Genomic DNA, 20,063 nt, shown 5'->3' with positions numbered 1-20,063 from the left:
AGATTGCCGTGCGTTAGATCTTCCTGTTGCCTTGTTGCCCTTGGGTTCTTTTTTTCCTTGTGTTGATCTGACGAACTAGAAGGGAACCGCGGAGGGGGGGAAAAAGTCGACGGTGCACAATTTCGGATATGGACGAAAACGATCCTAGATTCGACGGGGGGACTCCTTTCAACAACACCAGGGGGCCTGTACGTACCGACTGATATAGATTCGCCGAAAGGCCTGATGGGGATGGTTGTCGAAAGTCGAAGGTCGGAAGGTTCCTTCACGGCCGGCGGTCTCGCTAAAGTCGGGGCGAAAATGTTCAGCTGTGCGCCCCGTGCCCCCTAAGCGAGCGTCGGACGAATATCGGCCCGCCTCCCGATAAGATAAGCGTTATCGCCGGGAGGCTGCCTGATAGATTAGGCATAAGTTATTGACGTCCTCGACGGAGTAGAACTTGTAGTTACTCCGTACTCCGTCTGTCATTCTTTCCTGCGCATCCCCCCCGTCCAACTCTCGTCAACTCTCTCACCATGGACGCCGCTCCGCGTATGGAGCACATCCGGAGGGTCAGCACCCAGCGCCTCCCCCCTCCGGCTCTCTTCCAAGGTCCACCCTCTCACAATGCGTCGAATCTTTCTCTCGCGCCCCCGGTGCCGGCGGTGTCTTCGCCCGGAACCAGCCAGCCGCCGCCTCTTCAGCGCAATCGCTCATCCCGACAGCCCGGCGGGCTCGAACCGCCCGGCTCGCTGTCCCCGTTCGTGTCACGTAGACCGTCCAAAGGCGAGGCTGATCGCTCCGATGCCATCTGGCAGGAGATGCAGAATGCCCTGTCGGAGGTCGAGCTGAGCGCCGTGACCAGTGAATACGTCTTCGGGGAGAAGCACTCCGAAGCTTTGGAGGATCTCCGGACCAAGCAGCTGAAGCTGGCGCAGGCCTGGGCTGCGAGCGAGGCGGACGACGAGGGGGCCGAGAATAAGGGGAATCCCCCGTCGTTGCGGAAAGGCTCGCGCAATACTGCCACGACGGGAGAACCGGTCGCGGTGGACGATGCGTCCCATCGAAACTTGGACGACGAGACTGAGAAGGACCTGGTTCTTGCGCGCGAGCGACGAGAGGCGAATGATCGGTATTTTGATCGGGTGAATAGCGGCGTGTTGGATGTGGTTGCCAGGCTTGAGGAAGTTGCTCAGGCCATGCGTGCGGTGGAGAGAGAAAGCAGAGATATCTGGAGTGACAGCGAAACGGACAGCGTAACGGCGACGACGCGGTCGACTCATTCTGACTGAGGTGCTCAGTATCCATGTTCATGATGGGACACTCATGACAATACCCAGGCCTGATTCAAATCGACTTCGGGGCCCCAGCGAGATGCAGTGCAATTCCGGCTAACAATGAGCCCGTGAGACTACGGAATTCCGACATACGCTTGGGACAATATCATGCTGCTTCACGCCATTGACGCGCAGCGCGAGGTTGTCCCCACCGCGGTTTCTTCAGCACATCCTGACAGAGAAACACAGTTCGTATGTTCGAAGCGACTCGGGCTTTTAGCGCTCGGGCATAGTTATTACTACACCGCACAAGGACGCCGCATATTAACACAAGCCTAACGAATCGGCTATACGTAATAGACAGTCGGAGAGAGCATTGACACAGCGAAGAACAACATGTAGTAAAAGCATCCAGCATCAGATATGTGAATGCAATGCAAGGGTATCAAAAATTCAGCTGTGCGCCATAATCACACAACACCACATGAAGTATATACGTAACCAACATCAAATAAATCAAAGTAGAGCATCCCCATCTCATTCTCTCTTCACCAGTCGCACCACGCTTCTCCATCCTTCCGCGGCGGTCGCCCGCGCATCCTCCCACCGACTCTCGTACGCTTTCCGGGCCAGCGTCTCGACCTCCTTGTTCCACCGATGCTTTAGGAGATCCTTCAGTTCCGGTCGCGACGACTCCGCACTCGTTTCTCTGTCGGGCTTGGGAAGAGTGGTCGGGGCCAGGCGCCGGTCATATGCGCCTATCGGGGAGGCCAGCTGGTTCAAGATCCGGGTCTGCTCGCGGATGACATCGCGCTGATCCAGCCGATTTGACCGGTGGACTTGGATGGAGAGGTATAGAGCGGTGGTGGTCAAGGCAAAGCCGCTGAACTATTTCCCGCGTTAGGAGCTGCATGAACAAGAGGTATGTATATAGAAACATACGAATCCGGCGAAAAACCCCATTCTGAACGAGACAAATGGGCGGCAACAAGAAGAGATGAATAGTATGGAGTACTTTGCGCCTGTAGCCAGACAGGTACGGTTGAGAGCGGAGAGAGGGAGAAAGATGTCGCCCTTCCGCCGATGGGGAGGATTTCAACGGGGGACAACAAGCGAAGCGAGACTTGAGGGAGATGGAGAGTAAGAGACTCACGAGCCGGAGCAAATGGACTCTTCATGAAGGAAAGCGACGAAGACGGGAAAAGCGAAGAAAGTCTGGGCTGATCGGGACTGGTCGCTTCCACCACTCCGATTGGCTGCGGCGGGAACGTCGAATCTTCCCTTTCAGTTGCACGTCCTGATCCTCCAGGCATCAACTCCTCCGTGACCTCTTCAGTCTTGACAACTTCGCCCTCAATCTTTCCTCCCTCGAATTGCGTTCGTCTGCGGCACCACTGGACTCGTTCGGCTTCGTTAATTGGCTACTCCCTCACCCCTGCCTGTCCCCCGGACTTGGCTAGAAAAAAAACTACTTCCGATCACCGAATTAAAAGAAGCACCGTCAAAACATCCTCACAATGGCCGGAGGTGGAGGCAATTTTCGCCATCTTGGCCGCAAGTCGTCGCATCGACAGGCCCTGCTCCGCAACCTGGTCACCTCCCTGATCAAACATGAGTCCATCACAACGACATGGCCCAAGGCCAAAGAGGCCCAGCGACTGGCCGAGAAACTGATTACCCTGGGCAAGAAGAACACCGAGTCCAGCCGGAAACGCGCCTTGTCAATTTTCTACGTATGTGTGCACCGTGTGGTCCCTCAGTTGTTGTGTTGAATCGTTGGAGTTTTCTCTTCTTCTTTTTCTCTCGATCTTTTTGTCGGGGAAATGGTACCCTCATCAAAATACACAGCGTCCTACTACTACAACCTCATCCCAGACCAAGAAGAAAGCAAAGAAACAACGAAACTAACTCTCACCCCCACTAACAGACCCCCCATGAGATGCTCCCCAAACTCTTCGGCTCGCTGCGCGAACGCTACGCCGAACGCCCCGGCGGCTACACCCGGGTATTGCGCGTCGAACCCAAGAAAGACGACCAGGCGCCCAGCGCCATCCTGGAACTGGTCGACGGTCCCAAGGACATGCGCTTTGCCCTGACAGCCCGCACCATCGCCCGACAACGGTCGCAAGGCCTCGAGACCCTCAACGAGTTGACCACCATGAACGTGCGCAAGGTGACGCAGTTCCGAAAGGACGGCGTCGAGGACCTCGAGCGGGAAATTGGTCGGTTAGGGCTCAATGACAAGAAGGCGGATAAGCCTGCCAAGGGGGCGGGTGAGAAGCAATGAATAAGCAATAATGCGTGCGTGTGAGTGTGTTGATTTTCTAAAGTCGCATGTTGCATATCCCGGCTCATTCTTTCTTGCTTGGGCAATGGGTGCAGCGGAGGGCGAAAAGAGAGAGGAAGAGGGAGAGAGGGAGTTGTTATGACCAGTCTGGGGCTTCCTGTCTGGTGCCTTCTCTTGCTGAGTGTCCTTGTATCTAACCATTTATTTTCCCTTTCTGTTCCGTTCTCTGTCTAGTTTACTTCCTGTTTGACCGTCATGATCCGTGTAATTCTAGCTGTCTTGGTATGCAGATTGCCAGTCTGTTTCCCCTCCGAATTGGGGCTGGGGTTCTCCTATGATTTGCACTGTCCCTACTTAAGCATTATAATCCGAAGTAATAAAAAGACTCTTCATTTGGAGTTCTTAAGCCTTGTTTATCTTTAAAACCAGTATCTTCAACCTTAACGTCCGGCAAAATCTAAACGTACATGATAACTACCAGGAGGAACAACCAATTCAACCGCTTATGGTAGATGACGTCGCAGACAAGCCGGAAGAGTTTGCAATCCGCTAATCGTCTCGTGCATTGCTTCAATCCGTAGTAAGACCAGATGATTATTTTTGCCATATACAACTCAACCAATCGAAGAGAGAATAGCTGGTTTGAATAGGAATTGTGACCAAACATGTAACGTGGGTTGACCATTTCTTTGATATTTTTCTTTTGAGGCAGATGTTCAAGAATTCTAACACCCCCTCGCTAGAGGATACAAGGCAGCGCGGCCCTAGTTAGCCCGCGGGAGAGACGTGCCTCCAGAAACAACAAGCGGGCCTTTATTCGGATTTGGTGCGTTGTTGTTATTGTTGGAGTACGCGTGAGTGGTGCCACCAGTAGCCCGGTGCTTTAGGTCAAAGTCAGACGGAACTTCAGATGGTGGTGGCTTAGGGGGGAGATGAGACGGTGTTCCCCATTTCGCAATCGAATCTCGCCCTCCTAAGACTGCTCCTGGGGGTGGGATGCCAGCCTGCATGGCCGCATACGGGTTGATGCCGTTTTGATTGCCTTTGCTCGGGTGCCGAGCCAAAGGAGCGCCGCCCGGGACAAACGAGCGTGTCTGGGGATTGAAAGATGGACGTGTGAAGCTGCCAGGCAAGGGATGTGCACCCGAAGGGTTCTGTACTCCCGGGTTCATCGGCTGGCCCGGGTATTGAGTGTAGGGGTACGAGGTCGGGTTGAGGGGTTGCGACGAGTAGTTTTGCCAGGGAACTGGCGGATGATTCCGATGGGTTGTTTGCTGATATCCTCCGTGATAAGGGGAAGGAGTCCAGGACGATGGCGCCTGTTGGAACTGCGCGGCACCTGGCATGGGGTAGTTGTTTATGGTCGGAGACGGCTTGGCCGCCGCCATCGCAGGTGACTGGTTTATGGTGGCATACCCAGAGTAGGGAGATTGTTGGGCCATAGCCCCGTTTTGCCAGGGACCACTGGCAGTCATTTGCGGGGACGTGGGCATGGGGTATTGCGGCATGGAATTCATAGGAGCAGAAAACATGCCGCCGGTCTGACCACTGTGCACGTATCCCATTCCCGGCGGGGACACGCCGGGGCCTACCATGCAGGGTTGGTTGGGAAACGACGAGTCATTCATAGCCACGTTGTATGGGAGTACGCCTTGACCATAGTGCATGCCGGGGTAGTAGGCGTTAAACTGAGAACGCACTTCAAAGCTGTCATCGTGAGGAGTCTTCTGTCTCTGTGTCTTCTTGCGCCCATTGGTTGAACTCGATCGCGACATATTGGCGCCTTGGTCACCACCCGTGTTGTCGGAAGACTTTGAATCAGGGAAATCGCGGAAGATTCTCTCCCTGACTTCATGATATTTAGCCTCGCGCTCCTCCCGGGTCAAGATCATGCGGTCTTTGGCCGGCGTTGCTCCGGCCGAAGAGCTGCCACGCTCTCCATCATTTCCACTGTCACCAGCCTCTGACCCATTTTTGGAAAGAAATCCCGAGCTTGCCGCCGTACTCCCTTCCGCAGAAGGCCGTTCACTATCTGTTCGGCGCATGATTTTCATAGCAGGCATGGCCGGGGGTGGTGTAATGTTCGTGGCAGCGTGCAAGGTAGAGAGAGGAGTAGGTCTATGGAGAGTTAGTCCCTGGGTAAGAAACCAAGCCAACGTGTAGGATTCTCTGATGACCTAGTCGGAGCCGGGAGAAAGGTAGATGTATAGAGAGTAGAAACACTTACAGTCGACAGAAAGGTGTTCGATGTAGCCGGACGGACGTCACATTGTTATCCACAAAGTGAGTTAAGTGGTAGTAATCACCCAGCTTATGCGCGAGGAGTCGCCCGAAGGCATTGGATGGTGGCAGTTCCAAGGATTGATCCCTATAGCAGATCGTTAGATAGGCCTGTGAAACGGATTTATTTGCACCGATCGACTCACGTGGACTTCTCGATGAAATTTCGCACTCTATCTTCCAATTGCAAAATCAAAAGGCGATCCTTTGGAGATTTCATCGCTTCCAGAAGCTTCTCGTCCGGATCTAGAGGGAATGGGTGCATTGGTATGGGCTGGCCTCCGGAGAAGGAATCGGTATTTGACACAACGTAATTGTTAGATACTGAATCGGGCATGACGACACCGTTGGTTCTCTGACCGCCATCGTAGACAGGGCCCATGTTTTGCAACGTTGCTCGAGCCCTCTGCAAGTCTCTGAATCCCCGAGCGCCGGCCTCGGACCCGGTCAGCGAATTGGGTGCACCCGAGGCCACTCCCGAGAGACTTTCCTCCTCGTCGACAGCCTGAACGCTGGCGCTATCGTCAGGACGCAAGGAGTCTTTCTCATCCATTGCGAAAGTGGTGACCGATGCCATGCTCTTGGAATCGAAGCTGGTCGGCTTGGTCGAAGAGTTCGATAGATGTGTACGATCGTCTTCGAAAGACGCTTCCCGTTTCAGAGTCCCAGCGTCTCGAGCTTCAGAAAAGTCGGGGCTCTCTTGACCCTTTTTCCCCATGATATGCACGTCGTGCACTGCCCGTGATAGACTGTCGACGTTTCGATCGACAGGATTTGCCTCACCCGGGACTGAGCTTTCCTGGCTCGGAAGGGCATCTTTCGGGCCCTGTGATTCGGAACATGCCGGTTCCTCGGCTGACTGTACACCATTCTTTTCATCAGATGCGACATAATCTTCCGAATGTGGTGGCGGGATCATTGCAGCGATCTTATGCGCAAGTCAGAAGGTTGGAACCATCATCTACATTGCGATAGGCGATTCGTGCAAGCAAAACATACCTTTGCAAAAGAGAGGCGGTTGTCGCCGCTTGTAGATCCTTGCGATGTCATGGTTGGATCGAAACTTTCTTCCCCCTTGGCGAACGATCAAGATGCACCTATTGGCTCTTCTTTTGTTGATGTGAGGACTGGATAGGTAATGATGGATCTCAAAGAATGGGAGGAAACCCGACGAGAGATAGTGCACGGTCAAAATTGACAAGAGTGCGAGTTTTCACAAGACAAAAACCGAGATTCGAAGCGATAAAATGCCACTCAATAATCCCACTTCACACAAGCCCAAAAAGAAAGACGACATATCTTTGAAAAACGTAATTCGCCATAGGGAAAGTCGCTCGGAGTCAGGACCAGTGGGGACACGATGAGCCGTGCGCTGTAGGCAGGTCGAGAGAGAATAAAGCCTAGTAGATAGCGGTTCGAGTTTCCAAAGGACCGGAGGGCACTAGGAAGGTTTCCAAGTGGAGTGGCTGGTCTAACACGATGGTCAGAAACGTCTGGGTTCCCTAGGGAAGTGGTTTTTTCTGCTAAGGAAATGGTGTGGATTTCTCACGGGAAGGAAGATCGGGAATCCCCTCCTACTCGCAAAACCAAGAGAGATCGTCCCCACCCAACTGGAAACAATCAAAGGGACCAGACAGCTCTGCTTCGGGGAGAAAGCAGCGATGTGGTTGGCGGTCGCGAAGATCGAGGGGTGGTGGCTATATTTTTGGGGGTGGGAGTTGGTTCTTTTCGTTTGGGCTGAGAAGGAAGGAAAGAAGATCGGGTCGTGGGCGGTGAGACGCGCGCTTAAGCCAGTCGGTCTGACCCACTCGTCTGCCTGAACAGCCGCGGGGACTTGGTTTGCTCTGAGATAATTGCGACAAGTACGAGAAGGAGAACAACCTCTGCAAACGTATTGATATTGCTATTCGTATCTGCTGCACATGAATCGTTATCGCAACGCCCCCGGGGCTCGAGGCCCGTCCAAGGCAACTCCCAGCACGCTGTGTCAAAAGTGCTTAAAACGAGATATGTTCTTTGCCCTCTGGTCGCCCCTAGGCCCTTGAGCTGACCTTTATAGCACGACACTATAGCTATGAATGCACGGTGACGGCCCAGGATCGGCCATATACCTCGCGTCCGTCGCGTACACAGCAACTGTTGAACCCCAAACTCAGGCCGCAACTGTCAACGGAAGTCCCCAATGATCTTTTGCGCACGTAAGTCGTGGCATCTAATCGCTGCAGTCTTGGACCAAATGCCTAACAGATCTACAGCAAAGGCGTCGCCGATGAGATCTTGGCCAAACGCGAAGAAGATCGTGGCCGAAAGAGGGACTTGGACGAATTCGGTCCCCGTGATGCCCAGGAACAAAGCTCAAAAAGAGCTCGTTCGGTATCATCGCATTCCACAAATTCCGTGTCTACGATATCTACGAGTCGCTCGCGCTCGGAGTCGCCCCCTCGTCGCTCCGGCTACACTGCGCGAAGTGGCCGTGACCGGTCAAGATCGGTGTCCTCGCATCCGTCTAGGCCAAGGAAGAGGAGATACAGCGACTCATCCGGATATACAGGCTCTTCTCCCTCACGGGAAGGGGCACGCTCTCTGTCACGCGACTGGCCTGATGATAGGAACACCAGGCGGAGACATCGAGAGTCCAGCCCTGCCCACCGTGGTCGAGCAGTGAATGTGTCACACGAACGCAGAGAAAGAAGTCGCAGTCGCAGTGTGGACCCAGGCCGGATTGTACGAGGCCGACGTTCCATCACCCCGGCAGATCTAGATGATGACCACAGGAACTCTAAAGGATATCCAAGAGATCATCTGGGTCGGCATGATAGCAGCCGGGGTCGTTTCAGCCAGGCGCAGGACAAACGAGGTGGGCGCGATCAAGGCCACGTCTCGTCTCAAGCTCCTCCAAGAGAACGGAGTCTCAGTCCTTACAGCAAGCGTCTAGCTCTAACTCAGGCCATGAATATATCATAATGGGGGTTGGCCCCCTTTTGGAAGTATAGGAAGGAACGGCAAAAGAGAAAGGACGAGAATCAAGGGGGGAAAGAGAACGGCGGAGAGAACAAACGCGACTCGATGATTCTTCTGGGGATTTGCTTGGGGAATTCAAGCAAGCTGGAGTAGAACTATAGACATGACACCCTGTATTATACTAATTGAAAGGAAAATGTATTGATATTGAGATCCATGGAGTATACCTGGCATGCTAAACTCCCTCAACGCCCTTTGAATGTACGTCCTAAATCCCCAACTGCGAGCGCCTCAAAGTAGTATAGCAAAGAATGAGATTAAATAACAACATTTCTCATACACCGTCCCTCGGGTATCAAAACCATGCATGCCACTTAGTCTTCCCTGTCCCTCTCATCTTCGTCCTCCCTTTCACGCATATGGATCCCCTCTACCAGCACCTCTCCTTCGATGCCTACCTCCTCGCCCTGCTTATCGCTGTTGATGTCCTTGTTCTTGACCTTAGCCGCACGCTGCGCATTCTCTATCCGTTGACGAACAAGCCTTGCGACAGCATTTTGCGTCCTCACGTCAAGAATCTTCATCTTCTCGTCCAAGTCCCGTTTCAGATCCCAGTTGGGTTTTTTAGGCTGCAACTTGAAGAGATCGATGGGCTGGTCTGCCTCTGCATCCTTCTTTGCCTGCTCAGCTGTGGCCTTTGCAATCTCAGCGGCTTGTGCTTCTAAGGTAGTCTGGCCGTCTAATGGATTCTGGTCGAATCCCAGCTTTGGGCCCCGGGTTTCCGCATCGTAGTTCCGCCCCGAGAGATACTTTGTCGAAACGTCGTGCTCGACATGCTCCATGGCATCCTCCTGGACATGGTTCTTTTCTTCTGCCGGAGCCTCTGGTTCGGGTTGTTTTCGTTTGAGCGACGCCAACTTCGCAAGGCGAGCTTTGCGCTCTGTCGCCGCCGCATCAAGAGAGGCATGGTTGGACGCCATATTTGCGGGGCAGGACTGATGTAGGAAGGCGTCAGAGGAGGTAATGAAAACTCAAAAGACGTAATTAAAAAATCGACGCACCGGAGTGGGAGGGATTGCGACAAGGCCGAGCTCTGAATTTGTTGAAGGTGATAGTTATAATTGATTAATTCCGCAGCGGGAGGAAAAGGTGGTGCGCCACAGGCCGGGCGGACTCACCAGCCACAAAGTCGCGGGCGGAACAAAATCGGGGTTTCCATGCGAACTAAAAGTTTCCCTTCCGCCATCTCTCTCTCTCTCTCTCTCTCTCTCGCTCTCTCTCCCCTGTTGCTCTACACTTTACCGCCGAATACTCAAGTCATTGTACTGATTTTTTCCTATCTCTTTTATTTAACACCTTTCTAATGCCTGAGATCACGAAATCCTGAATGTCACTTTGTCCGTATCAGCTTCTGCGTCCCCGCGCCAATGCTGGACTGTCCTATATTCCACGACATAGACTGCGCCTAGGACCACTGCGTCAAGTGAAAAGAAATACTCTCCCGGCACGGCCCATCGCCCACTATTCCTCGCATTCCGATGTGGTATCCTCGCACAATCACGGGCTAACCGACAAGGACCATGATCCTTCTCTACGGCGGAGACACACTCCGCCAATTTATCCCCCCGGGGGTCCGACCGGGCACCGAAAAGGGCGAAACTCGGGGGAGAAACGCCCAAGTCACACTATAACTCCCGAAACCGAAGGTCTTGGTAAAGTAATGGATGGGATGCCTATTATAAGACTCGGTCCCAGCTTTGCCGAAAACCCACCTGGCCCACGGTACCTATCGCTTGCGCCAGGTGTCATCGAACAAGAAAACAAAATGAGGGAGAACAATCTGTATTGCGACTCGGTAGCTGAGTTTCGACGATGGAAAGACGACTTTGCGCAGATTTGGGCAGTCAGCATTGAAGGGCAGAGTCCTGATAATCTTCCTACACGGTGCCTGGAACTCGATCAGGCGTCCTACAACCTCTTCGAAAAGCTCACGCTGGATGGTCCGGACGGCTTTCGTCTAGCTTGGGAAAAGCTAACGAAGGGGGAAAAGTCAGACCACTGGCCGCGTTTGTCCCTATATCTGCTGTACTGCGCGCCCGATTTAACCTGGCAATTTCTATATGTCACTTGCCAAAGTGAGAATAGGCCGATGTTCATAATGGCATGGTATTGCTTAGACTACCTCAGAGTGCGGTGCTCTGAAGAAATCATGCGCCACGGAGTCCGCGGGATCACATTTGACAAGTTGATCCAAACCGTCTTAAATCCTGAGTTTTGGCCCCCCATTTTCGCGGCTCAGAGAGGCATACGACTTTTCATCAAAAATTCGACACAAGAAGACTTACAACGTGCTTATAACCTCGTACTCGAGCGCAAAAACCACCTCAAGCCCGAGACGTGGCTCTGTTTCATGAACCAGTTCGTGCACTATGGTGACATTGAAAACGCACTGGGGGCACTTTCACACCTACCAAGACTACAACGCGATGGCTATCTCTTGGATCACGACATGGTTCAGTCCCACTGCTGTAGGCTCCTATTGCAGGACTATGTGTGTGACGGCCCCGATGGGCGTAATTTCTACATTCTCCCGAAGCTCCTCGAGATGGGGATTCAGCCTGGCCGCAGCATGATGAACGTCGTTCTTTCCAACGCTTTCAAGACGGGCGACCCACGATTGGGACAGGACATGTTGCATTACATGGAATCTGAAGGCCATGAGTTCGATAGTTTTACTTACCTGGCCCTTCTTCGGGATGCCGTTGATCGTGGGGACCAGATGCGCGTCGAAGAACTGAGCGAGGAGATACGCAGCGATCCCGAGATGTACAACAACCCGTACATTGCTAGTAAACTCCTCCACGCTCGTTACGTATTCACAGTGAAAAATCCCGATTCCAACGTCCCCGCCAGCACGGTGTTTCTTGCGCTGCTGGACATGTATAACCAGTTGTACGACCTGACGCCGCTAAAAGATCTCACCATCCTCCCGCCACATTACACCCCGGAGAAGCCAGGCGAGAACAATCCCCCTTCAGTGGTCGCTCTGTTTATTATGATCGCGGCCTACGTCCGATGCCAGAAACAATTGCCCATTGTGTTACGCATCTATACTAAGTTCAGGTCCCTCGCGTGGCAGGGACACCCTACCATCGCTCCCTTGCAGGCCACAGACCATGTATACAACGAATTTCTGGCCGCTTATCGACTAGACCCGCATGGGGCGCGACCAGCCGTGCGACTGGTGCAGGATATGCTGCGAAGATCGGAAGAGGTTCCAAGCGTCGAACTTCCCGACGGGCGGGTCATTACGCCTACCAAGCCAACCGTCTGGACCTGGAACATCCTGCTCTCTATATTCGTCTGGAATAGACAACCCTATGCCGTGGAAAGAGTGAAGGAGATGATGAGCCAGCACAACGTTGAATACGACCAGGTTACGTGGAACACCGTCATCACCGGGCTTGTCAAGACCCAGAACATCCATGAAATTGCTCAAAGTATCAAATCCATGGAGAAGCAAGGCTTTGGATTCGACGACTATACCTTGAGAGCCCTCGGTTACCTCCATGATCCGCATAGATTATGGATGGCTGTCAAGGAACTGGATAAAGACCCCGAACCACCCGTCGATCAGGTCAACGCCGGCTTGCGGGACCTCCCAACAGCAAAAGCGGACGAGGCGGAAGGAGACGAGGCGAGAGTGGACGAGGCGAGAGAGGCCGAGGCGAGAGAGACCGAGGCGATAGAATATGCGGCGATGATGAATGCGGCGAAAAGGAGTCAGGGCGAGGACGAAGGGTTGCTTGTGCAAGGCTTGCAACGCCTGATCAAAAAAACCTGACCTAACGACCTCGCTCACATTCCATTCTATACCCCAGATACCCTTTCTGTCTATCGTTCGTTTTCTAGGCGGTTTCCCGCCCCCCCCCCCCCTCTCTCTCTCTCTACCTCACTTTCTTTTTCTTTCTCTTCCCCTCACTTTTGGCGTTTGGATCATTTGTTTGGTGTCATGTAGCGATTGGCCACGAGGAGGGAAGATTTTAGCTTGTAAAAACATGGATGCATAGTTCATTTTGCGCTGTATAGAAAGTCATCCTCTATGTACAATACGAAATATAATCAAAAGTAACAGAGAAAAGGAAAATAAGATTCAACTCCTGGCCACGGAACGTAGTCCCCAAACCGACAGAAAAGACCAGTCAGTAACGCCGATTGCCTGGTAAGAAAGACCATGCCATCTTGAAGTCATAATAGGAGGGGGTAGGGTGAGATGAGATGAATTAGAACGGATGAGTTGATTTATTGATAGATAGATCTCAACCACCAAGGAAGATCGACACCTACAACAAACGACTCATTAGATGAAGGTTCCTCAAGGCGCGGACAAGATCGTGTGGAAAGGAATCTTCCGGTCCTACTTACAGCCATCAAGACGCAGCAGATACTGACGTACGGACTCAACCTTTCCCCGATTCGAGCGCATTTCCAGAATATCCCGAAGAATCTGCATTCAGATGAGTTCCCTGGGCCACTATATTCACATGTGAGTTGAACGTACCCATGACGGTTGCGATCCATGAACCCTGGCAGCATAGCGTGGACATAGGTGCTCGTGCAGATGATGAGCAGTATCACCAGGAGGAGGGACTGGAAATTGAAAAGAGCTGACTAGATACACCACAGGTTGTTAGCCACACATTTCACCCAAACCATCAGGATAATTCCCATCTCCATCTAGAGACAGCTTCGAGCTGTACTCATCAGGACGGTAAGGCGCATTTTCTCACTTACCATTGCGTTTACTGTGTCTCAGACCTAGTGAAAGAAGTAGCCCAGAGAGAGAGAGAGAGAGAGAGAGGGAACTTGAACTTGCTCACTGCAATCTCGCAAATTCTAAAAGTTTCCCACAAAGCCAACACTCCTGTCAGTCTTTCACGAAGGTGAGCATGCAAAGTGAATGACGTGCAACAAGAGGAACTAAACATCGGCCAGCTCGACCGCAACCGCCCTGCCATTCTGCCCACCATCATGGCGACTCACCGCCCTCGCACCCCGGCGCACCGCGCCAACAAGAACGACTCGCCTCGGATCCCCAGCTCGGGTCATGTCGCCAGTCAACTTGCCCCTCCGTGGCCCTTCAATCGTCAAGATACTGCTTTAATCCGTGCTGGCTATCGCCCTGCCTTTACTCCTGAGCAAGCACAGCCGCCCGAAGCCAACAACCGCGGTCTCGACCCTGTGCAGTCCTCCGCCAAGGAAGACCCCCAGAACAGCAAGAACAAGAAGACCGACAAGAAGAATAAGAAAGGAGGTCCCACCAAAATGGCTGAACCCAGAGCCCGCGCCGCCCGGCATAAGGGCCAGATGAACTTTTCATCAGAACGTGAGTGTCTACCTACTCTATCTATACCTATCTCACCCAGAGCCCTCCCCCCCGTAGAAAAATTGGTAGAATAGGAATGCTCAGGATCATAATCAATCTATAGTCCGCCTCCTCCTCCTCGCCTACGGAGATCCCAGCCCCCATCCGTCCTTCCCCTCGGAACCGCTCCCCGAAACGGTCCGCGTCCTCGACGAGATCGTCACCGACTTCATCCTCGAAATGTGCCACGGCGCCGCGCAGTACGCGAGCTACTCGCGCCGACAGAAGATCAAGGTCGACGACTTCCGATTTGCGCTGCGTCGCGACCCGAATAAGCTGGGTCGTGTGCAGGAGCTGCTGCGCATGGAGCGTGAGCTGAAGGAGGCGCGCAAGGCGTTCGACCAGAACGACGACCAGGTGGGGAATCTCAAGGATGCGGGTAAGAAAGGGCTGGAGGAGTTGGGGGAGAGTGCTGATGGGAAGAAGAGTAAAGGGAAGGGGAAGAGAGGCGCCAGACGGGACTCGGATGCTACGGAGGATACGGCGCCGCCGAAGAAGAGGAAGGTTGCTGGTTGAAAGGTCACTGTCTCGATTTGTGTTTCTTTTTTACAAGCAGGCGTTTCAGGGCACTGGGCATAAGGGACCTTTTTTTTGACATATGGAAATACCACTAACTGCACGGCGGGCGTTAAGAGCATGATTTGATGGCTCTGCAAATGATTGAGACAGAGGATTTGCTGCTCGAAGATAGGGCCATAAAACCCAAGGAGTTCGAACCGAGAGAATATAATATCTAGCACATATATGTCCATTCATCATGATTGATATTCCGCTGCCGGAAATGCGACGTCGTAATCATCTCGAATCTACACATCAAAGACCAGAAGAGCTCAGTAGGATCCTCCCTCCAAAATTGGAAAGAACCAAGCAAGGGTCTCAGACCCGCATCACCTTTCTCGGTTCATGGCCTATTCCCATCTCGTTCCATCTCTCTCTCTTAGGAGGATTTCTCGATCACTCTGAACTTTGAATAAGCCAAATAGATCGACTTGACTCCCATACGCCGTGCTCTTTTCTTTTTTGTTTGTAAGTCCCGGTCCCGCACCTTTAATAAGGACGATGCTGCTGCTGATGTCATACTGCTCCAACGACCAAGCATATGAGACAAGGAGAGGAGGGGATGGGAGCAAAAAGTGACAGGATGCTTTTGGTTTTTCCACAAAAGAGACAATAAACCCCTGAACAAAGAAATAGGACCCTAGATACGTATCGAAAGACAAGAAGACGGAAGAGATAGAGCGAGAAAAGGCATCGAAAATAGGAATAGCGAGATTGAAGAAAGCAAGAAAAATCGTTGGGCCGGAGGAGAAAAGGGTGGGGCAGTTGAAAAGAAGAGAGAGAATGAAGAAACCTGTAAATCTGAAATATTATTCATTTGTTTTTTCATTCTTAAGCGCGAGCCTCCTCGCCGCTGCGCTCTTGGTTCCGCTGTTGACCTCCACGACCTCCTTTGCCGCCTCGTTGACCGCGCTGCTGACCACCCTCGGTGGCACCGGACTCTCCACCCAGAGTGAGCTGGGCAGTTGCTAGCCGGTTGGACAGCTCCATCTGTGTACGGATGGTGTTGGCCAGGTAGGACACAACCAGGACGTCCTGGATGTGGTTGTTGCTAGAGACACAATGTCAGTAAACCCATGCTAGCGAGGAGTTAGGAGTGATATAGAAAACGTACAAGTCACGCTCGACATCCGCAGCATCAACCTTGGGAGCCAAGGCAAGGGTGTTCAGAAGGAACTGACCCAGGGCAGTCGAGGCGGGAGTCTCCTCGTCGATGACCGACTCAACGTAGCGGGAGACGCGATCAATCATGCCCAGAACCTCCTCGATGGCGCGCTCCAGAGCCTCGATGTCGGTGAAGAGGTTGGTGGCACGCTCCTCGGCGTCGCGAGCAGCGGAGATGGCCTCCAGGCCACTCTTCTCGGTCTCGCCGTAGCGGATCTCGTAGGGGACGGGGATGAAGGCGGCGCTGTCGGCGGCGCGCTCGGCGGTGACACCGACGGGGGCGGAGATGTAGGCCCGGGTCTCGATATCCTTGCCGGGCTCGGTCGACACGGTCAGGTGGACGGCGGGGTGAGGCCATGTGCCGTCACCCTGGCCGCTGTAGAAGTTCTGGATCAAGGCGGAGAAGGTGTTCAACTCGGACGAAGTGGCGTACCAACCGACCAGGACTTCCTTGGGGTTGGCCTTGAGATGCAAGGCCAGCATCTGCTTCTGGTATTCCATGTCGACCTCGACCTGATCCGTCGTTTCGGTGTGACCGACAGCGAAGGTGCTGCGGATCTCAACCTCTGTTCCATCCTCTGAACGGGTTCCTAGCAGGGTTCCGATAACACGCTCCTGATCGGCATTGCGACGAAGAGAGTGATCCAGGATCGAGAAGAGCGCCTGAGCAAGTAGGGTCAGCCACGGAATCCTTTGACATATTCTTCCATACTCCTTCGCAAACATACCTGAGGTTGAATGTTCACGTTGAGAGGGGCGGTCGTCGGTGCAGACCCCACTGCCACGGGGCCCAAAGGACGAGCCAGATGAACGAAAGAATCGGATTCAGCCATTATGAGGAGGGTGGGATGTGGAGGTAAAAAAGGTGCAAGTTGCCGGGGGGGAGGGAGGAATGGAGGGTTCAGGGCAAACTCTCTCGTCAGGGCAGGGTCACTTGGCGTGGTGGAGAGAGACTGCTGGACAATCAATCGAGCTGCTTCCAAATTTTCCCGTCAGTTCGTTCCGGGCGACTTCTTTGGCGGGCGGTCGTTCGTTCGGCGCCTCGAATTGTGTGTGCGAATTTCGCGCTAAGATAAGATAAGCCGCCCAGCCGCCCGGCGAGAAAAAATAGTGAGAGAACTAGAAGTACTACTTACTCCGTCCCTTACGGAGTAACCCTCTCTCTCTCTGTCGTCCATTGCCTATTCCTTTCTCTCTTTTCCTTTCTTTCATTTCTTTTTCAAATGCCTCCCCCTCGGAATCGTGCCCCCAGAGGCCGTGGAAGGCGCCCTGGTGGCTTTGCGAATCGACGCAGTGACTTTACAAAATCCCGAGTGGAAGAGGTCGAGTGAGCCACTCTCCACCTTCTCGATCTTCTTTCCCTTCAATACAACTAACTCGAACCCTCAGTTCCGACGAATCCTCTTCCGGAGATGAAGGCCCCGGTGCCGAACAGCTTGAGGACGACATCGATCACGAAGGACCCGTCGACGGAGCATCCTCGGACAGCGAAGAAGAGGACCAGCCTGCGGGACGCCCATACAACGAATTGCTGCAACTACTGAATCCCGGCTCGGATAACAAGGGTCCCGCTCGGAAGAAGAGGAAGGTTGAACACAAGGGCCGGGAGTCCGAGCGCGACGCGGTTGCGACTACGAATGAGGAGGAGAACGACGAGTCGCCGGCCGATGACGACCTAGAGCAGCAGGAACCTGAGGACGATGAGGAGGAGAACGGGGACGAAATGGATGTTGACGGGCAGGCCAATAGCGATGACGAAGACGGTACCCATTCCCTTCATCTGCGACGATCCTTCGTGGTATACTAACCATCTCGCAGACAGCGATCCCTTCGACGCGCATTTCTCAAGTCCAAAGGAAGACGAATTGTCGGAGAAGATTCAGGCTGCGGGAGCGAAGCAGTGGCGATCTACCAAGAAGGAACTCCCAGAAGGACTGAAACTGATGCATTCGGTGCCGGATCTTGGTACTGATGTTTCCATGCTTCCTCCCATGAAGAACATTACAAACGTGAAGGTAAGATGCGGCGGTGGTTCTACTACGCACGGAGAAACGGCGGACGCTGACAGTAAAACAGCTGAAGAAGAAGCTCAGCGAGCCTGCGACGGAGCACATCCGGGATATCAGCGGGCATGCTCAGCACCTGGCTCCCTACATTTTCGATTACCAGGATGTCCTATACGGCGCTCGAACCGCATCCAACTCCGCGGCGATGCAAGACCTACTCGCAGTCCATGCCACCAATCATGTGCTGAAGACGAGGGACCGCGTGCTCAAGAACAACGCTCGCGTGGCCAAAGAACAGGACACCGATCTAGACCTCCGAGACCAAGGCTTCACCCGACCCAAGGTGCTCTACCTGCTGCCCACCAGGCAGGCCTGCGTCCGGGTAGTAGACGCGATCACCCGGATCTACCAGCCAGAGCAGCAGGAAAACAAGAAGCGATTCGTCGACACCTTTTCCGGGACCGACGATGAGAGCTGGGAAAACAAGCCGGAGGATTTCCAAGAGCTCTTTGGCGGCAACGACGACGACATGTTCCGTCTCGGTCTCAAATTCACCCGCAAGACCCTCAAGTTCTTTGCGCAGTTCTATGCGTCCGACATGATCCTCGCCAGTCCTCTGGGTCTGCGGACCATTATGGACCAAGCCGAGTATGTTTCCTCCTGTCCCCGGAGTCGTTCGCTTCTGTACTAACCGGACCTCCCTCCACAGCGCCAAGAAACGCGATCACGATTTCCTGTCATCCATCGAGGTGGTGATCGTCGACCACACGGACGCCCTTCTGATGCAGAACTGGGACCACGTCGACTACATCCTGAAACATCTGAACCTGCAGCCCAAGGAGGCCCACGGCTGCGACTTCAGCCGCGTGCGGACGTGGTACCTGGACAACAACGCGCGCTACCTGCGGCAGGTTATCATGCTGGCGTCCTTCGTCACGCCGGAGATCAACTCGGTCTTCTCGTCGCACATGCACAACGTGGGCGGCAAGCTCAAGGCGACGCCGGTGTACGCGGGCGCGATCTCGGAGGTGCCGCTGCCGGTGTCGGTCAAGCAGACGTTCTCGCGGGTCGACAGCCTCTCGCCGGCCAAGGATCCCGACGCGCGATTCAAGCACTTCACGACGACGGTGCTGTCGACGCTGGTGCGCAACATCACGTCCAGCCGCGGCAAGAACGGCGGCGGCACGCTGATCTTCATCCCGTCGTACCTGGACTTCGTGCGCGTGCGCAACCACTTCGCCACCTCCACCCAGACCAGCAACCTCTCGTTCGGCGCCATCTCCGAGTACACCGACATGCGCGACGTGGCGCGCGCCCGCACCCACTTCATGAACGGCCGGCACTCGGTGCTTTTGTACACGGAGCGCTTCCACCACTTCCGCCGGTACCAGATCCGCGGCGTCAAGCGCGTGATCATGTACGGCCTGCCGGAGAACCCGGTCTTCTACGGCGAGATGATCGCCCTGCTCGGCTTGGATCCGACCGGCGTGGTCGAGGCCGCGTCCGAGGGCGGCGTGCGGGCCTTGTTCTCCAAGTGGGACGCGCTGAAGCTGGAGCGCATCGTGGGCACCAAACGAATGGGTAATATGATGCGCGAGAGAGGCGGCGATACCTTTACCTTTGTATGATCAGAAGATCGCGGGGAACAGGGGCAAGTGTATATAATTGAGAAAGATCGCAGCGCAGGTGTATTGTATGTAACGATATAAAACTAACGTCCCACGATTACAATATTCCTAGGAATAGTGTATCCCACCACCACTATCCAGAGATCTTCAGCATAACATAACATGACCAAGCACATAAAGGTACAGTACCTACTGAGTACATCAGCCTCCTACGGATGATCCTACGCAGTCAGCGCCACAAGCGCAAGGAAAACCCCAGTTGAAATACTTGCTTTTTTCAAACCCCCTGTCACACAACATGGAATGAGAACCAAGAACAAGGGAAAAAGCAAAAGAAAAGAAAAGTCAAGAAGAAAAGAGGCAAAAACCGGACAAGACCGACTAACCAAGCAAGAAGTTCAGCTGACCGCCAGAAAAAGAAGGGTCGCTTGATGAGGATTAGTCATGGCGCTTGCGGTCGATCGATCGGATAAAAATCCTGCTGAGGTATATATTCGC

At 53.6% G+C, this 20,063-nt stretch overlaps 11 protein-coding genes across 11 annotated transcripts; 6 read left to right on the top strand and 5 right to left on the bottom strand.

Moving 5' to 3' along the window:
- Positions 1-515: 515 nt before the first annotated feature.
- LDX57_003491 (DUF5315 domain-containing protein) lies at positions 516-1,271 on the top strand (the record flags this gene model as incomplete). The annotated part of the gene is made up of 1 exon (XM_046085140.1): positions 516-1,271. The coding sequence occupies one exon, from the start codon at positions 516-518 to the stop codon at positions 1,269-1,271; it is 756 nt and encodes a 251-aa protein (XP_045941103.1).
- Positions 1,272-1,793: 522 nt separating this feature from the next.
- Positions 1,794-2,219, bottom strand: LDX57_003490 (MICOS complex subunit Mic12 family protein; the record flags this gene model as incomplete). Its single annotated transcript, XM_046085139.1, has 2 exons — positions 1,794-2,144; positions 2,199-2,219. The coding sequence occupies 2 exons, from the start codon at positions 2,217-2,219 to the stop codon at positions 1,794-1,796; spliced, it is 372 nt and encodes a 123-aa protein (XP_045941102.1).
- A 232-nt stretch (positions 2,220-2,451) lies between these two features.
- Positions 2,452-7,545, bottom strand: LDX57_003488 (putative R3H domain protein). The gene is made up of 4 exons (XM_046085137.1): positions 6,823-7,545; positions 5,970-6,751; positions 5,771-5,911; positions 2,452-5,661 (listed from the first exon to the last, which is right to left on the bottom strand). The coding sequence occupies exons 1-4, from the start codon at positions 6,871-6,873 to the stop codon at positions 4,308-4,310; spliced, it is 2,328 nt and encodes a 775-aa protein (XP_045941100.1). The 5' UTR covers positions 6,874-7,545; the 3' UTR covers positions 2,452-4,307.
- mrpl8 (mitochondrial 54S ribosomal protein bL17m) lies at positions 2,774-3,543 on the top strand (the record flags this gene model as incomplete). Its single annotated transcript, XM_046085138.1, has 2 exons — positions 2,774-2,989; positions 3,184-3,543. The coding sequence occupies 2 exons, from the start codon at positions 2,774-2,776 to the stop codon at positions 3,541-3,543; spliced, it is 576 nt and encodes a 191-aa protein (XP_045941101.1).
- A 109-nt stretch (positions 7,546-7,654) lies between the features above and the next one.
- Positions 7,655-8,981, top strand: LDX57_003487 (zinc finger CCHC-type containing 10). The gene is made up of 3 exons (XM_046085136.1): positions 7,655-7,830; positions 7,886-8,021; positions 8,079-8,981. Exons 1-3 carry the CDS (start codon positions 7,746-7,748, stop codon positions 8,785-8,787), a joined length of 930 nt encoding a protein of 309 aa, XP_045941099.1. The 5' UTR covers positions 7,655-7,745; the 3' UTR covers positions 8,788-8,981.
- LDX57_003486 (CCDC12/cwf18 family protein) lies at positions 8,982-9,887 on the bottom strand. Its single transcript, XM_046085135.1, has one exon. It carries the CDS (start codon positions 9,762-9,764, stop codon positions 9,159-9,161), a length of 606 nt encoding a protein of 201 aa, XP_045941098.1. The 5' UTR covers positions 9,765-9,887; the 3' UTR covers positions 8,982-9,158.
- Positions 9,888-10,171: 284 nt separating this feature from the next.
- LDX57_003485 (pentatricopeptide repeat protein) lies at positions 10,172-12,628 on the top strand (the record flags this gene model as incomplete). The annotated part of the gene is made up of 1 exon (XM_046085134.1): positions 10,172-12,628. One exon carries the CDS (start codon positions 10,172-10,174, stop codon positions 12,626-12,628), a length of 2,457 nt encoding a protein of 818 aa, XP_045941097.1.
- Positions 12,629-13,103: 475 nt separating this feature from the next.
- LDX57_003484 (protein kish) lies at positions 13,104-13,581 on the bottom strand (the record flags this gene model as incomplete). Its single annotated transcript, XM_046085133.1, has 4 exons — positions 13,104-13,127; positions 13,210-13,291; positions 13,346-13,455; positions 13,579-13,581. 4 exons carry the CDS (start codon positions 13,579-13,581, stop codon positions 13,104-13,106), a joined length of 219 nt encoding a protein of 72 aa, XP_045941096.1.
- Positions 13,582-13,815: 234 nt separating this feature from the next.
- Positions 13,816-14,725, top strand: LDX57_003483 (putative transcription initiation factor TFIID subunit 13; the record flags this gene model as incomplete). Its single annotated transcript, XM_046085132.1, has 2 exons — positions 13,816-14,170; positions 14,274-14,725. The coding sequence occupies 2 exons, from the start codon at positions 13,816-13,818 to the stop codon at positions 14,723-14,725; spliced, it is 807 nt and encodes a 268-aa protein (XP_045941095.1).
- Positions 14,726-15,598: 873 nt separating this feature from the next.
- LDX57_003482 (eukaryotic translation initiation factor 3 subunit F) lies at positions 15,599-16,764 on the bottom strand (the record flags this gene model as incomplete). Its single annotated transcript, XM_046085131.1, has 3 exons — positions 15,599-15,818; positions 15,882-16,594; positions 16,660-16,764. The coding sequence occupies 3 exons, from the start codon at positions 16,762-16,764 to the stop codon at positions 15,599-15,601; spliced, it is 1,038 nt and encodes a 345-aa protein (XP_045941094.1).
- Positions 16,765-17,154: 390 nt separating this feature from the next.
- On the top strand, positions 17,155-19,565 carry UTP25 (UTP25 family protein; the record flags this gene model as incomplete). The annotated part of the gene is made up of 5 exons (XM_046085130.1): positions 17,155-17,258; positions 17,321-17,694; positions 17,750-17,946; positions 18,008-18,585; positions 18,647-19,565. The coding sequence occupies 5 exons, from the start codon at positions 17,155-17,157 to the stop codon at positions 19,563-19,565; spliced, it is 2,172 nt and encodes a 723-aa protein (XP_045941093.1).
- Between the last annotated feature and the right edge of the window lie 498 nt (positions 19,566-20,063).

Source organism: Aspergillus melleus, assembly GCF_016097325.1.
Source record: "Aspergillus melleus strain CBS 546.65 chromosome Unknown contig2, whole genome shotgun sequence".
Classification (NCBI taxonomy): domain Eukaryota; kingdom Fungi; phylum Ascomycota; class Eurotiomycetes; order Eurotiales; family Aspergillaceae; genus Aspergillus; species Aspergillus melleus.
The sequence above is the reverse complement of the archived record's forward strand: the minus strand, read 5'-3'. Positions and strand labels throughout refer to the sequence as shown.

Bases quoted from the DNA above. Each gene is read 5' to 3' on its own strand.
- LDX57_003488 (XM_046085137.1), bottom strand. From the start codon at position 6,873: ATGACATCGCAAGGATCTACAAGCGGCGACAACCGCCTCTCTTTTGCA. The intron at 5,912-5,969 runs GTGAGTCGATCG...GATCTGCTATAG, and splicing joins AATTTCATCGAGAAGTCCAC to GGATCAATCCTTGGAACTGC. The intron at 5,662-5,770 runs GTAAGTGTTTCT...AACTCTCCATAG, and splicing joins CGAACACCTTTCTGTCGACT to ACCTACTCCTCTCTCTACCT.
- LDX57_003487 (XM_046085136.1), top strand. From the start codon at position 7,746: ATGAATCGTTATCGCAACGCCCCCGGGGCTCGAGGCCCGTCCAAGGCA. The intron at 7,831-7,885 runs ATATGTTCTTTG...CCTTTATAGCAC, and splicing joins TCAAAAGTGCTTAAAACGAG to GACACTATAGCTATGAATGC. The intron at 8,022-8,078 runs GTAAGTCGTGGC...ACAGATCTACAG, and splicing joins CCCAATGATCTTTTGCGCAC to CAAAGGCGTCGCCGATGAGA.
- LDX57_003486 (XM_046085135.1), bottom strand. From the start codon at position 9,764: ATGGCGTCCAACCATGCCTCTCTTGATGCGGCGGCGACAGAGCGCAAA.